A 16,266-nucleotide genomic window follows, 5' to 3' on the forward strand; every position below is an offset into this window, starting at 1 on the left:
ACAGCTGCCCCTCAAGGCCCCGGCCAGCAGGGCACAGCTCTGGGCAGGGTCCCTGGCCAGGAGCGGGCCCCAGAGCACCTCTGCCTTTCAAGGGCAACCTCGGCCCTGCTCTTTCTCCTCCCCACCTCCCTCTGCCTCTGCCCTGTGCCCCTGGGGCTGCTCTTGGCCAGGCAGCCTCAGTGGGAGCCAGCCCAGCAATTGAGAGGCCAACGAATGAAATCAGCAGCAGCAGAACCCTCAGCAGAGTTATTTGGACAATCATGGACTGGCAACAACTCGACCCCAGGCTCTCTGGGAATGTTTCCTCTCTGCATTAGGTTTTCATAAGAACCTATTCCTGGGAAAGGTGTCGAAAACACCATTTTCTCATCCAGTAACTCCAAATTCAGACACAGCATAAAATAATGATAATCTCCGAAAGAAGCAGGCCTGCAATTAACCTTGGCCAGCAGCTTGCTCCCTGACAGAAACCCCTTCCGAGGCCACCCTGGGCATTGGGAACAGGTCTTGTGGTGCTGGCTGCATCTGTGGGAGCGATGGGGAGTGTGAGCTCGTGCTGTGCTGCACTGCTGAGCTGGCAGCACGCTGGATACGGGCAGGACGTTCTCTGTTTCCCCCAGAGCTGGGGCCTGCAGGCACCTTGCCGGCCCTTGGCACAGGCTGTGCCAGCCAACAAAGCCCAGCAGGCCGGGAGGAGAGCCCGGGGGCAGCGCAGCTGCTTGGGCAGTGGCTGCTGCCAGGGACACGGGCCAAAGCCATCCCTGAGCAGCCACTGCCAGCCCTGGCCCTCCCTGCCCCGTGACAGCTCCTCCAGCCCCAGGGGACAGGCTCAGGCCCTGTCAGGACCCAGCGCAGCCCCTGCCCAGTCGAGAGCCAGGGCTGGCTCTGGCCCTGGGCTGGCGGCAGGGCTCCCGCTCGGGGCTGCTCCTGTGCCTTGGGCCTCTGGGCACTCAGGGCCAGCTCCGCAGCAGCTGCAGCGCCAGGGACGTTGCTGCACCAGTCCCGTTTCCCCGGGGCTCTGAACCAGCTCCAGAGGCCTGGAAACCGAGGTGCCTCCAGCTTTGGCTGCTGCCGGGCCGGGCAAGGGCAGGCCCTGGGGGAAGAGCTGCTGCCACACAGCCCCGGCCAGGGCTGAGCCCGGCACAGCAATTACCTGCTGTGCCTGTGCCCGTGTCTGGCTTTGCCTTCTTTCCGGCAGCAGGGGCTGGCATCAAAGATGGAGTGCTTCCTTCAAGAAATGCCACCTTCCACTGAAGCACTATGTCCATCTCTTGACAAAGGAAGGGAGACAGCTGCATCAGATGGAGCTGTTCCCAATTGGGTGGTGGCATCAGAGGTAATATTTGTGAAATTTATGGAGCAGGAAAATGGCCAGATTACAGTGGCATGATGAGAGCACTTCTACCTCCAAACAGACACCCTATTCCTAATCTGCAGGGCTGGATATTGTGGGGGATCTCAGGGTGTGTTACAGTTTGGGATGCCTGTCAGCTGATGCCAAATAACTTCATACAGAGCCTGGGCAGAAGCTGCAGCCAGGCCAGGCTGGGAAACAGCCCTGCAGGGCGTGAAAGCAGCAGCAGGGCAGCAAGGCTGCCATGGATTCCTTCCTGCTGTGCCGGGCACGGCGTGTCCAGATGTGCAGCCAAAGCTCCCGGCTGCTGAGTCCCAGGGGAAGCATGAGGGAAATGCACCCACCTTGTCTTGTCTGCAGGAGTTCCTTCAGCTCTTGCCTCATCTGTTTGGATGGTTCCAGGGATATCTTATCTGTTGTATCTTGGATTTTCCCTGTTGGAGCACCTTAGAGAAAAATATTTCCATTTCCCAGGAATGGATCCGACAAAAGTAGGGCTCAGCCTGTGGGGTCAGCAGGGACACACTACTCACCCCTGTGACGGGAGCTGGGCTTGAGTGCAGCATCCAAGGTAGGAGCTGGAGAAGTCCTCCCTGTAGACACATCTGTAACACAACAGCCACAGAAGCTTCTGTCACCTGGTGCCTGCCCGCTTGTCTACAATTCTTCCTTGGTGGTATGCTGAGAACATACCTGCAGGAGGCTCCAAGGGCTTCAAAACTTTATTCATCCAAGCTGATGGAGAAGCCTTCCCAGCACCCTCATCTACAATGCAGCACAGATGAGAACATTTTCCAGGGTGTGCTGGGATCTCTTTCTGCCACAGGGAACTGGGCACTGCCAGGGAGTCGGGTAAGGCCGTGGGAGCCAGATGTGAATGGACATGGCCAAAGCTGCACAGGGGCCTGGGGAGCTCTGGGCTGGCTCCTGATCACTCTCCACACTCTTTCCCTGCCCTCAGCAACATTCCTTGTTGGGGTGGCTGGAGCACTGTAGGGCCCTGTGTCTCTCTCCCTCACACGCAGAAGAAATCCTCCCTAAAGCACGGGGGCAAACTGCAGCAGGCAGTGCCACAGCTATCCATCCCTCCCTCCCTCTGTCCCTCCTGCCCTCCTTCTGCTGGGACACCCCCCAGATCCCAAGGGCAAACAGCCAGGCCCTCTCAGGACACACTGGAGCCTTGCTCTCCCCCTCTGTCCTTTCCCCACCGTGGGCACCCCGTGCAGTCGCTGCCAGGTTTCAGGACATGTCTCCCATGGAGGGACCCCAGCAGGACTGCTCAGTTACCCGAGTGCCCTGAGCCTGCTCGGGATAATTCCCCTGGGCTGTGCCGCTCTAGTCCAGGCTGTGCCTGCACTGCCAAGCAGCAGAGAGGGCAGCTCAAGCCTCAGCAGGGCTCAGGCCCAGAGGCACAGCAATTACCTCCTGTGACTGTGCCTGGCATGGCCTCCCTTCCTGCAGCAGAGGCTAGCATGGAGCCACTGCTTCTCCTGGGAAATTCTTCCTTCTGCCCTGCCTCTCCATCCACTTCTGGAGAAAGGAAGAGGGACGGCTGGATCAGGTGGGGCTGTTCCCCACTGGGGAGGTGGCATCTTCAGCAGCCAGTACTTGTCAAAGTCATGGTTAAGGATCAGGAATCCACACAATTTTCTGGGTAGACCAGGGCCCATCTTCATCATAATACCCACCCTTACTGATCATCCTGGAGACTATGAAATTTCAGGGGATCTCAGGCACATGGTGCAGTTTGGGCTGCCTGTCAGCTAATGCCCAATGCCTTCCTGCAGGGGCTGGGAAAAAGCTACAGCCAGGCCAGGTTGGGAAACAGCCCTGCAGGGTGTCAAAGCAGCAGCAGCAGCAGCAGTGGGGCAGCGAGGCTGCCATGGATCCCTTCCCGCTGTGCCGGGCACGGCGTGTCCAGATGTGCAGCCAAAGGCCCCGGCTGCTGAGTCCCAGGGGAAGCATGAGGGAAATGCACCCACCACGGCGTCTCTCCAGATCACTCGGCATCTCCTCCATGTGTTTGGATGCCTCCAGGACTTAGTGTCTCCTCTAAGTTTGTTCTCCATTCTCAGGGGACCTGAAGTGAAATAGTTCCATTTCCCAGGAATGGATCCCACAAAACCAGTGCTCAGCCTGTGGGGTCAGCAGGGACACACTACTCACCCCTGCGATGGGAGCCAGGCTTCTGTGTAGGGATCAGCAAAGGAGCAGGAGAAGTCCTCCCTGCAGACACACCTGTAACTCAACAGCCACAGAAGCTTCTGCCATCTCTGCTGATCTGCACGGGCACCGCTGAGACGCAGGAGCGGTGAGGGGATCGTGCAGGGCGAGGGCACACACGTGCATGGTTCTGTGCTGGCACCTGCAGCGCTGTCCCCCTGGCCCAGCTTTGGGCTCTGAGCTGGCAGCTCTCCCAGGGAGGAAAGTCTTTACCTACCCTCAGCATCTCCCAGATGCTCAGTAATGGGTATGGGCTGGGAATCCCGATCATCTTCATCAACAGCATCATCTTCATCAACTTCAGCTGCAAAGAAAGCCAGGACACAACAGCTCCTGTGACCCTGCTGAAGATTCTCCTTCAGGCCCGAGTGGCAGTGAGGGCACCTGGGTGTTTGCTGCCCTCCAAGGCACTCCCTCAGACCTGCCTCCCACTCAGGAGCAGGGGCAGGGGGACCACGTGCCTGCAGTGGCCCCACACTGGGATGGAAGGAGCCCCTTGCAGGGCAGTTGGGGCAGAAAGGACTCCCTGGAGCTGCCAGCAGCTCTAAAGCCAGCCCCGGGCAGGGCCAGAGCTTGGCAGTGGCAGCAGGAGCAGCTCAGGCTCCCCAGGGCTGGCAAAGGAGCTGCCAAAGGCTCAGCCCCGGGGCACAGCCCTGGGCCCGGCCCCTTCCCTCTCTGCCCTTCTCCCTGGCTGCACAGAGCACATGGAAGGACACACTGGCATTGCACACAGGAGGAAGGCTGAAAGCTAAATGCTCCCTTCTCCCACTGACAGCGATCCTCCGTGATCACTGTTGGGCACAATAGTAGAAACTTTGAGGCCAGGATTTCCAGAATCCATCAAACTTCAGAGGATCTCAAGGGAAATGACAGAGGAATATTCCTCTGGACAACGATTACACTTGGACAGTGATTACTCTGTTAGGAAAGGGTTGCTGACAACCTACCTTCACCAAGCTCCAAGATCCTTAAACCATGGTTTACCAGCATTTCCAAATGATGCAAGTCACGATCCCAATCTAGAAAGGAGCACAGATGGGAAGCGTTCCATGGTGTGCTGGGATCCCCTTGTATAGGGAACCGAGCACTGCAAGGGGGTCAGGTAATGCTGTGTGCCCGCACTGCCAAGCAGCAGAGAGGGCAGCTCAAGCCTCAGCAGGGCCCAGGCCCAGAGGCACAGCAATTACCTCCTGGGCATGTGCCTGGCATCGCCTCTCTTCCTGCAGCAGAGGCTGGCATGGAAGCACTGCTTCCTCTGGGAAATGCTTCCTTCTGCACAGGCTCTCCTTTCATTTCTGGAGAAAGGAAGAGGGACAGCTGGATCAGATGGAGCTGTTCCCCAGTGGGGAGGTGTAGGAGAGTGCCCCCCTAATGACAGAGTGGCAAAGCTAGCCTTTGTCCCCCAAAAAAGGAAAAAAGCCCAGAAGTTTCTCCCAACTATCAGGTGAAAAGCCACCTCGTAAGACCCCAGAGGCTTCACTAAAACCTTGGTGTCACCTAATTGGATAGAAGCGAAAAGGTCCTGCCTGGCCCATCAAGTAGAAAAGAGGAGGACAAAAGGACCACGAGGCTTTTGTGAAGGTGTTTATACCAGTGGCAGACTGCTGTACCTGGATCGGATTTTCTGTTTGTCATTTTGCCTTTTATTAAACTTTTTTGTTTCTAACACTGCAGCAGAAGCCATCCTGCTCATTATTTGCCAAAGGTAATAGCTGAGCTATCCTTGGGTGTGCTGGGTTCCCTTTTGAAGGTTTATAACACCCGGCCCGAGAAAAAAGAACCCAGCACGTGGCGCCCGGACAGTATTTCTCCTATTGAGGAAGATGGTCTAGGGATTTTTTGATTACCTCCATCAAAATAGGACATTTTTACTTGATATTTGCGTGTTTTGGGGGAGCAGGCCTGCACCTGAGTTTTTTGTCCCTTTAAAATAGAAAACCCAGAAGAAGGGATTTGAGATTGAGAGGGAATCTCGAATCAAAGCCTCATACTGGTGAAGAGGAGGCTGTAATCAGAGACGGGACTGGAGCAGCACCGCAGCCTCAGAGGACTCTGTCGCTCAGCTCAGCTGATTTGTCACTGTTGTGACCCAGGACCTGGGAAGAATTTCATACCAAGAAGGACAACTGGAAAACTCTGGTGAGTGCCACCATGGGAAATCGGTTGTCTTTAGCTGAGCAGGATTTTTTTTCATATTTCAATTATAAGTTAGAAATTCAAGATATTCAGTTTGACAAGAAACAGCTTAAAAAGCTTGTAAAATGGATCTTAACAGAGTTCCCAAACTCAGACATGTCTCAGAAACTCGATCCAGACTTCTGGGATTCGGTCGGACTGAAATTACATAACATGGAAAAGAATAAGAAGTCCAACTTAAAGCTGCGTCCAATATTCAGGACGGTCTTAAAATTTGTAACAATGGAAAGTGCAAAGCAAGCAAAGAATGCACACAAGCAAGCAAAGATCAGGGACAGGGCAGAATGCAAGCAGCAACAGCAGGACCGGGAGGAGAGGAGAAAGAGGAGTTCTGAGGGGACCCAGAAGCCTTCCCTTATCCCAGTCGAGAACCAGAAACCCCGGAGGAGCGGCCGGGAGGTGGCCAGGCCAGCCGCCCTCCCCCTTCCCCACCCCCGTCCCAGGAGAGAGGGGAGCAGACCAGCCCTGGCCAGGCTCCTCTGCAAACCACATCTTTCACAATCCCTGCCATACCTAAGTCCTCTGTATTCCCTCTGAAAAGCTCCCTTTGGCGCTCGAAATCGGTGAATTTTGGCAGTACAATGGAAAAAAGCCGAGCCGATTGTGCCCACTCTGAGAACAGAGGAGCTCATGGCAGACGCCATGATGGCCCCGGCCCAGCCCCGCCCTTCGTGGGCGTGGCTCGCCCTCCTCCTCGGGCTCCCAGCAGTCCCTGGGTGGCTCCTCCCTGAGCTCCTGCCCATCAGAGCAGGGACACGCCCCTTTTGTGGGCGGAGCCCGGGCAGTGTCCCCGCCCCTGCTCCCCGCCCACAGCCCGGGAGGGCACGCCCCCTCCCTGCCGAGCGTGGGAACCGGATGTGATGCCCGGAAGTCACCCTGTCCAAGATGGCGGCGCCCATGTCAGACACCTTGCCGGAACAAAAAATAAATTATTCTTATGCTCCACATTGTAATTCCAAATAATCTAAGGAAGAGTTTAACACACAAGGAGTCACAGATACCTGGCAGAGGATAAGAAAGGATGCAGTTCAGGAAGGAGAGTGGGGAATTGCATCAAAGTTAAAAGTTTTTCCTGTGAGGTGCACAGCAGGTCCTGCACCGAGAGGGAGCTGGCAGCAGATCAGTTTTGCTGAGTTAAAAGAGATTTGCAGAGCCTCTCGTTTGTATGGTAGCGATTCTGCATATTTCAGAAGTCTTTTACAAGCCACCTTTACAGCAAATGTATTTACTCCACACAATTTAAAGCAGCTTTGCACATCCCTGCTGTCCCGAAGAGAATTTTCTCTGTGGGAACTGGCATGGAAACGTTTGTTAAATGACCTTTTAGGAGGTTATGCAGGAACTCCAGCCACTGCAAATTTGACTATAGATCAGCTCAGGTGGAGGAGCTCATACAGATCCTCAAACACAAGCCCGAACTCTCAATAAACAAGTATTACAGGATATCAAAGAAGCAGCAAAAACAGCTTTGTTACAGGTTCCTGATGGCAACAAACCAGAACTAGATTTCACAGAAATAAAACACGGAATAGATGAGCCTTATATTAAGTTTTTGGACTGTTTGAAAATAGCATTAGAAAAGCAAATTCCAATAGACGGAGCCAGACAAGAGTTATTAAAATGGCTCGCAATTTCTAATGCAAACCCGAGCTGCAAAAAAGTATTAGGTGCATTGCCACAGGGTCCTGAGCCCAGCCTGACCCAGCTCGTGGATGCTTGAACCGCCTGGGCACCCCTGAGCCTGCAGCAGCCATGCAGGCAGAGGTGCTGGCCAGTGCCATCACAGCAGCTCAGGAAAACACCCCAAAGCAGCAGGAAAAAGCAGCAGAAATGCAAACACAAGCCCTAGCAGAGGCTCTAAGAGCATTCAGAGGTGCAATTGAAAACCAGCAGACTCCAAGGGACACGTGCCATTCGTGTGGCCAGAGAGGTCATTTCAAAGGGGATGTCCTGGGGCCCGCAGAAGGCCACTGCCCAGAAACAGTGGATGCAGAGGTTTCTGTCACGTGCTAACAGCTGTCACCCAGCACAGGGCTGTCCGTGCCATCTGCCGGGAAACGTGCAGCCCGGCACGGGGCAGTGGCTGCCATGACACAGGAACCCTGCACCAGGGGCAGAGAGCACCACAGGCCACCACGGTCAGAGCTGCAGCACGTCTGTGCAGGACTGCCGACCACAATGTCCCCAGGTGCCAGACTGGAGCTGTCCCCAGCCCAGCCAGTGGTGCTGACCAATGCCATTGCTCACACAGTGCCCACAGGACAGCTGGGGCCTGAACCACAACCACGTCAGTTCCTCATCGTGGGAGTGAGCAGATCCCATGCAGAAGGTTTTTATGTCATTCCAGCTGTGCTCTCTGTCACCTGTTCACAGGAAATTACAGTGTTAGCTTTGTGTCCAGACCCTCCATGCTTTTTACCCAAAGGACTGACCACAGCACAAGCTTTCCTCCTACCAGAGTCCCAGAACAGCACAGCTGCCATGGCCTGGACCAGGCTCATCAGCCGCGGGCGGCCTCAGCTCACCTGTGTGCTGCAGCCCCTCGGGCAGCCATCACCCTCAGTGGCCTGACAGATCCCGGAGCAGACGGCATCTGGCACCGGAATGGCCACAGGACTGGGCCACGGTGCCTGCGCTGGCTCAGCTGGCAGCTATTGGTGGTCACTGTGAGAGCTCTCGAAGCTCCCACTCAGGCACATTTGAGGGGCCTGCAGGTCGTGTTGCCACCACAAGACCATTCGTTGTAGGAGCTGATTTTGTTCTTTGGGGCCAGGACATTTTGTCGCAATGGGGTGTGAGGTTAGAAACTGGATTTTAACAAAAGCTGTTGATGGACATAACACTTTAAAACTGACATGGACATCTAATACATCCATCTGGGTCAGCCAGTGGCCCTTACCCGAAGAGAAACTTGCTGCTTTAGAGCAGTTGGTACAGGAACAGTTAAACAAAGGTCACTTAACTCCAACTACTAGTCCCTGGAACACCCCAGGTTTTGTAATCAAAAAGCCAAACAGTGGGAAGTGGAGGTTGTTGCAGGATCTCAGAAAAGTTAATGAAGTGATTCAAGAAATGGGTTCTTTACAACCAGGTTTACCCTCTCCTGTTATGATTCCAAAAGATTGGAAGTTGTCTGTTATTGATTTAAAAGACTGTTTTTTCAATATTCCTTTGCATCCAGATGATGCACCAAGATTTGCATTTTCCATCCCATCCATAAATCAGCAAGCACCCTTGAAAAGATATCATTGGCTTTCTCTACCAGAAGGAATGAGAAATTCCCCGAGTATATGCCAGTGGTATGTTGCAAAAATACTTTCCTCAGTTCGTGCACAATATCCAAATTCTCTCATATTACATTACATGGAAGATATTTTAGTAGCAGCCAAGGACCAAGCATCAATGCAAGAGACAACAGATCAGGTCATCTCAGCAGAGGAGAAAGCAGGACTCGCTGTAGCAAAGGAAAAAATACAGACACTTCCTCCCTGGAAATATTTAGGATACAGGATGACAGAACAAACGGTAACCCCGCAGCCACTCCAGCTGAGGACAAATCCAAAGACATGGAATGAAGTGCAGCAGCTCGTGGGGACTCTGAACTGGCTTCGTCCACTACTAGGCCTTTCAAATCAGGACTTGGCTCCTCTGGCAGACTTGTTGAGAGGAGACACAGCTTTAAACTCACCGCGAGAATTCAACAAAGAAACTCAAAATGCTTTGGACAAAGTGATGAGAGCCATCCAGATGTGCCAGGCTCATCGGTATAATCCTAACCTGTCTTTTTTGTTTGCAGTTCTAGGAGAGAGTCCACAACTTCATGGTTTGATATTCCAGTGGGATCTAGAGAAGAAGGACCATCTGATAATCTTAGAGTGGGTTTTCCTGTCTCGTCAATTGGGTAAAACTATAACAACTTGCCCTGAAATTATTTCACAATTGATTATCAAGGCTAGATCTCGAATGCTTTCACTTGCAGGAAAAGATTTTGCAGAAATCTTTCTGCCTGTCACATCCATCTATTTAGAATGGTTAATTCAAAATTCAGAAGTCATGCAATTTGCTTTGGAAAATTTTGCAGGAAAAATTTCAGTCAATTGTCCCAAACATGAGCTATTAAGTTCATCTTTAAAATTAATTCATAAGCCTTTAAGAAGTAATGCACCCCTCGAGGCAATCACATTTTTTACAGACGGTTCTGGGAAGTCTAAAAGGTCTGTGATTGCTTGGCAAAATTCAGAGACAAAAAAATGGGAATCAGATACCGAGGAAGTAGATGGTTCTGCACAGATTACAGAGTTAGCAGCAGTTGTACGGGTCTTTTCAAAATTCACATTTCCTTTTAATTTAGTAACGGATTCAATTTACAGGTGTGGTGGTGGTGGTTGCAGGTGTGGTGGAAAGAGCAGAAGGATCTCTGCTGAAAGAAGTTTCTGATGATCAGTTATACGGTTTGCTTAAAAAGTTAATCCTACTTCTTTCCATTCAACAAGAACTTTACTTTGTAATGCACATTCGCTCACATTCTTCTCTTCCAGATTTTTTAGCAGAAGGCAATGCCATGGCTGATTTGTTAGCCGTGCCAATCCAGCACACACTTTTTAATGTTATTGAACTCTTCCTCTGTTGTTGTTGATTTAAGCTTCCACTCACCTTCCCTTCTTTTGGGTACCACTGTGCTTTTTCTTGATGTAATCCATTTAAAAATGTCTAGGGGACCTAAACTGATACTGTCCCATGGCCAAATTTCATTTAAGTGTGTCCCCCTGCACACTCAACAATGAGTCAAATTAAATTCTTTTGTACCATATTGATAAAAAAGATTCTTTCTGTATATTTGTCCCTCTCTATCCCTTTGTCTTTTCAATTGCACTTCTTTCTCTTTGAATGTATCACTTTCCTTGTGGTTTCACTTCCTTGTTCAAAGCATACCCATCTTTCTTTCACAGGGCACTCTCCTGACATCCTCTGGCTTGGGTTTGCAATATTTTTAGCCAGCCCATATAGTTTATTTTCTTCTTTACAGGTTGTTAACTGGGAGTGATCGATGCATTTGGGATTCATGTCTGTGTGTACTCTGATGAGTACACGTACTGTATCTCCTCTATACAAGGGATAGTAACACTTCTCACAAGTGTTTCCTCCACTTCCTCCAAAGTGGGTGAGTAGTAGCATTGCTACCAGTGGGAGTCTGGTACGGGCTGGCCTCCTCACCTCTCGAACCACAGGGGTTTTCTCGGTGCCCAGAGAGTATTTCCTGGAGGTAGTTCCCAATCCAGTCTTGCCTCCCACTTCTGGTTTTCCCTTCTTCTGGAGACATTCTGCCATGACCTTTATTGTACCGACTCCCTTTCTTCAATTTGGTCCCAATTAGGGTTGCAAGGAGAGTGCTCTATGGAACAGTACCAGAAACTGAGATCTTATTTTGATTGTCATTCTTAGCTGAACAAAACTTGACCTTGTACTATAACAAACATTAACAAGCTTTAAGGATTTAAGGATAACAATGTAGATGCTTCCCGTGGGGGGTTGTGTTCAGGGTTGCGCTTCTTTTGCTGTTTTCCTCAGGACCAATTTCAAGTCTTTATTGTCTCTGCTGCCTATAGCCCATTTGCTTGCCTCATTTGGGGGTTGTACTGGACCCTTCACTGGACTTGCATGTGTCCACCCCCGCTCCTTTGCTCTTCCTGCGGTGTTTGTTGTAAGCAGCACCTGGAAGGGGCCCTCAAAGCGAGCAGTGAGTGGAGAGGTTTTCCATGATTTAATCAATACCCGGTCTCCTGGGTTAATACTACGTATTTTACAGTTCAGTGGGGAAGTTTGGGGAAGGTGTCCCTTTTCCCTTAGTTCTTCCAGGGTTGCTGTTACTGTTTCTAAGTATTTTTGCATTGTCATGCCCCCTTCTAGATGTTCCCTGGTACTGTACAGGGTAAGCAAGAAAGGCAGCCCAAGCAGCATTTCATAAGGAGAGACCCCTAGATCTGTTCTGGCTCTTGTTCTTATTTGTAATAGGGCTAGATGTAAACATTTGACCCAGTTCTATTGGGTTTCTAAGACCAATTTTGTTAAGATATGCTTTAAGGTTTGATTCACCCTCTTGCCCTTCCCAGAACTCTGAGAGTGCCAAGGGGTGTGTAACTCCCACTTTATTCCCAGGGCCCTGATGACTTGTTGCAGAACACTGGATGTAAAGTGGGGGCCACAGTCCAAATCAATAAGATTTACTAGCCCATATCTCAGAAGAATTTCTTCCAAGAGAACTTTTGTCACAGTTTGAGTTTCTTGTGGGGAACACTTCAACCCAGTGGGTTAGGTGGTTAAGTATGACCAATAGGTGTTTATACCCTGGGGCTGGAGTTAATTCAGTAAAATCAACCTGAATATTCTGGAAAGGTCTTATGGCTAATTTCCTCCCTCCTGGAGTTGTTTTTCACATTACCTTTTTGTTGACTTTTTGGCAGGTTAGACATTCTCCTGTGATGGATCTGGCCATTTCATATATTCCTGTCCCCATGCAATATTTCAGGAAATGATCATATATTCATTGTGTTCCCTAGTGAATTAATTGGTATATCTCTTCCATCACTTTCCTGGTTATTATTCAGTTGAATATTTATCATCCATCTGGGGTCCAGCACTTTCCATCCCCTGTTTTTACTGCTCCCATTTGCTCTATTTCTTTTAGCTCCTTGTCCTTGAAAACTGGAACCCCCTCTTCCTTTATTTTCCCCGGTCTTTTTTTACCCTTAGGACTATGACTGAGTCCAGCATTTCAAAGGCTGCTTTTTTGGCTGCCCGGTCTGCTAATTTGTTTCCTTGGATTTCAGGGGTATCCCCTTTTTAGTAGCCTTTAATATGGACTGTGGCAATTTCTTTTGGTCCTCTGAGGGATTCAAGTGCTTCCCTATCAGACTTTCATGTGCCAGATTTTTCCCCTTTGAGTTAAGGTATGCCCTCTCTGGCCAGATTTTTCCAAAGGTATGAGCTATCCCAAAGGCATATTGAGAATCCATGGAGATTGTCCCTATATCATCTAATAAATCAAAACCTCTCTTTAGGGCATATACCTCGCAGTTTGTGCAGAGCAATTTGAGGGTAATTTCCCTTTTTCTTTGTTTTCCTCTGCTTCAATAATGGCGTATCCTGATGCCCATTTTCCCATTACTGTTTGGGAGGATCCATCTATATACTGGATCCTTCCATATGGTAAGGGGTCTTCTTCTAGCTCTTCTCTTACATTTGTTTGCATCTCAATTAGTTCTATACAATTATGATCTAAATTTTCCATTTTTGGTTCCCCGGTTAAGAATTGAGCAGGATTTCAACCTTTTGAGGTGACAGTCTCTAGATTCTTGACATTCATCAGGGTTATTTCATACCTCAGGATTCAGCTGTGTGTTAGCCACTGAGGAGTTTTTGGCTTAACACTGTCCTCAAATAATGGGATGTGTGTACTGAAATCCTTCCATTTAATGTAGGATTTGGAGTGTCTTCTAATAAGGTAGCTGTGGCTGCCACAGCTTGAATAGAGGCTGGCCACCCTCTTGCAACCACATCCAATAATTTTGACAGATAAGCCACCAGCTTCCTGCTTCCCCCCCAGCCTTGGGTTATCACTCCATATGCTATCCATTCATTAACATTAACAAACAGATCAAATGGTTTTCTTCAATTAGGCAGACTCAAAACTGGGGTTTTCGTCAATCGAGCCTTTAAGTCTTGGAACCGTTTGGTATCCTCCAGAGTCCAGACTACAGGTTCTGTGCTTGTTAATTTTTCATACAAAAATTTTACAGCTTGAGTATACTGATCAATCCATAATATACAAGAGCCCATTAGACCTATTATCTTTCTTAGTAAAAGTTAGTAATTTCTCCACCTTCACTTTGTGGGAAATTGTGGGGGCAAAAAAGTTCCAAGCAAAACAGGGCTCAGCTCAACTACAGCCCTCAGGTTTTGCATAGAGGATCTATTTAAAAAGCAGTGAAACATCATCCCAGCTGTAACTTTCTGTTGTTAAGGGATGCTTCAAAAAAAACATGCAGAGTGTACTTCAAAGTGGTCCTTAGATGAAAAATTACCCCATTTTGGAGCAAGCTTTAGATACTACAACGATGAATTTAATAACCTATCCTTTACTAGTCAAAACAAGAATTTGTTATCAAGATTCCTGCACAATTACCTTGGTTTACAAAATTCAAGATCCTTTATGCTTCCGTGCACCATCACTGACAACATCCAGACAATAAAAACCATGTTCCCAACTCCCCAGTGGCTGGTTTTTCATGTGAACCATAAATAAAGATTATTAAAAGGGAAAAAATCATTGAAGAGGATATATATTTAGAGAAACCTGCAGGAAAATAGGGGCAATATCAATTGTTTTGACTACAAAATCCACTAAATTATACACATTGTATACAAACATGGAGAGAGATATTAAATAAAAAGAAATTTTAATAAAAAGCACAGCTTATTGTTGGTTCTCTTTTTCCAAAGAAAGGTTCACTTCTTGAAAGCTGTGAGAGACATGTGATTTCTTACCCATTTATAGGGCTAGCTTTGAATTTTTATGTGTTAGACAGTAACTCTTCTGTAACTTTCACACACACGGAAAAAAATATATTTAGTTCCCCAAAACAACGACTTCAAACAAGTTTGCAACCACTCAATACATTCCACACAAAGTGCACACATGGTCAGACTTCCATTTCTCTACAGTTCTGGCCCAGATCAAAAAAAAAAGCAAAACATGCACTGAAATCTGTCAAAGTTTCATCCGAGTTGAAGTACAATTGTGCCGAGTTGCTGTCCGAGGTTTTTTCTCTACTCCCCCGGGCGGGGGCGGAGGCTGCACCGGCCGAGCTGTGGCACAGCAACTGACAGCCGGGGGGGCACTGCCCAGATGCGCCGGGGGCGTCCGGGCAGCGCCTCAGCAGGAGGCAGCAGTGATCAGCAAGAAGGCGAAGTAGAAAAGAGGGACCCGAATCAGGGCAAAGTCCAGAGTGCTTTAATGTCTCCAGGGAACGCCAGCCGAGTCGGGACCACGAGGCAGGGGTACAGCCGATTAGAAAGGGACGGAACATAGAACATTTCAACCAATGAGAGAGAACTTGGGAGGGAACAAACTCGTGACAAATATGCCGGCTCGCCAATAGGGAATGCGACAGGGAGGGACCCTTGTTCCCGATCCAGTCACCCACCGAGGAGGGGAGAACTTTCTGGAAATAGGGAAGGGGACAGTGGCTGATGGACAGGAACTCAGGGAGGGATTGACAGAGGGTAACCAGGGGAACAGGGGTGGAGACAAAAAACTGACACTCTCAAAAGGAGGGGCTGCCAGGGCGGGTGGGGGGGGGAACCCTAGGACCGAACCGTTATAACTTTAGGGGGAAACGGAAGAAACCAAATGAACCCTGCACCACAACACAATTGCAATAGTCATCAGATATTTAAAGATATTTAAAAGTCATATGCAGTACACAGTTACTTCTTAATTATTTTGTGGAAGATTGCTGATATATTCACTTGATCTTATTTAAGTTAATCCAAATTCCAGTGCACTGATTGTATGCTATAATGTGTATCATTGAAAATATTTCTGAAAAACCTCTGATTTAAAAACAATTTCATCTGGTTTTAAAATGCTTTCACAAAAATGTACACCATGTCCTTGGCTAACAACAACAGTTAAAAGGCATAAAGAAACTGATAACTTTTTTATTATCTATGTGCCCATGAAACAAAAGTGCAGGACATCTGGAACAAGCTGGATACTATCTGAACCTGGGGTTTGGATAAACCCCTCATAGCAAGTGAAGGCACATGAAAACCATGGACCTAAAGACATACCATACTCTGAAATTTTCCAAAATGTTGACGTTGAGAGCTGCATTACAGCCACATACACTGCTTAAAATTCAACAGTCTATGATAAAAAGATGACTTTACACTAAGAAAATTTACTCTTCATGGTAAAACCACAAGTGTTTAATTCCTTAAAATTTACTCTTCATGACAAAACCACAAGTGTTTCATTGACCATATTCTTTGGCTGTGGGTACTTGTCCTTTACCTCTCCTAAAGTTTGTCCCAGCTACCTTCCACAAACTACTACCCCATCATCCCCACCACACAGAGGCAGCCCAGTTGCCCACTGCTAAATAGATATTTATACATAGACAACACGAGGAGAAAGGCCAGTCCACATGCTGTGGTTCTTGTTTCCATGTGAAGTTTAATATGATGATGGTTTCCATTTTTAGAGGGCAATTTTCTGAACTGATAGGCAGATCTGAATCATCTGTAAATAACAGTGTCTTCAGCTTGGCATCAGCTCTCTTCTCTGCAGCACTAACCTTTGTTCTTGCCCTAATGACTTCTCAGCCATAGTTTTCCCCAGACTCTAATAATGCTAAATTTAGATCACAACAGATATTTTTTATTATATTCTCTGGCATCTTTGCACTACAACCATTGCCTTACATTAGCTG

At 48.8% G+C, this 16,266-nt stretch overlaps 1 protein-coding gene and 2 long non-coding RNA genes across 3 annotated transcripts in view; all 3 read right to left on the reverse strand.

The window, feature by feature from the left end:
• Positions 1-1,523, reverse strand: part of LOC135307523 (uncharacterized) — a 73,953-nt gene extending 72,430 nt beyond the window's left edge. Inside the window, exon 1 of the long non-coding RNA XR_010368263.1 lies at positions 1,154-1,523. This is a non-coding gene — a long non-coding RNA (uncharacterized LOC135307523). The remainder of the gene's footprint in view (positions 1-1,153) is intronic.
• Positions 1-16,266, reverse strand: part of LOC135308305 (uncharacterized) — a 624,983-nt gene that overhangs the window by 590,823 nt on the left and 17,894 nt on the right. Inside the window, exon 3 of the mRNA XM_064433245.1 lies at positions 2,048-2,119. Coding sequence (XP_064289315.1) covers positions 2,048-2,119 — 72 coding nt within the window. The remainder of the gene's footprint in view (positions 1-2,047; positions 2,120-16,266) is intronic.
• LOC135307416 (uncharacterized) lies at positions 3,300-4,605 on the reverse strand. The gene is made up of 4 exons (XR_010368134.1): positions 4,525-4,605; positions 3,795-3,881; positions 3,521-3,592; positions 3,300-3,434 (listed from the first exon to the last, which is right to left on the reverse strand). It is a non-coding gene; the product is annotated as an uncharacterized LOC135307416 (long non-coding RNA).

The sequence above is a fragment of the Passer domesticus genome, chromosome 9, assembly GCF_036417665.1.
Source record: "Passer domesticus isolate bPasDom1 chromosome 9, bPasDom1.hap1, whole genome shotgun sequence".
Taxonomy (NCBI): domain Eukaryota; kingdom Metazoa; phylum Chordata; class Aves; order Passeriformes; family Passeridae; genus Passer; species Passer domesticus.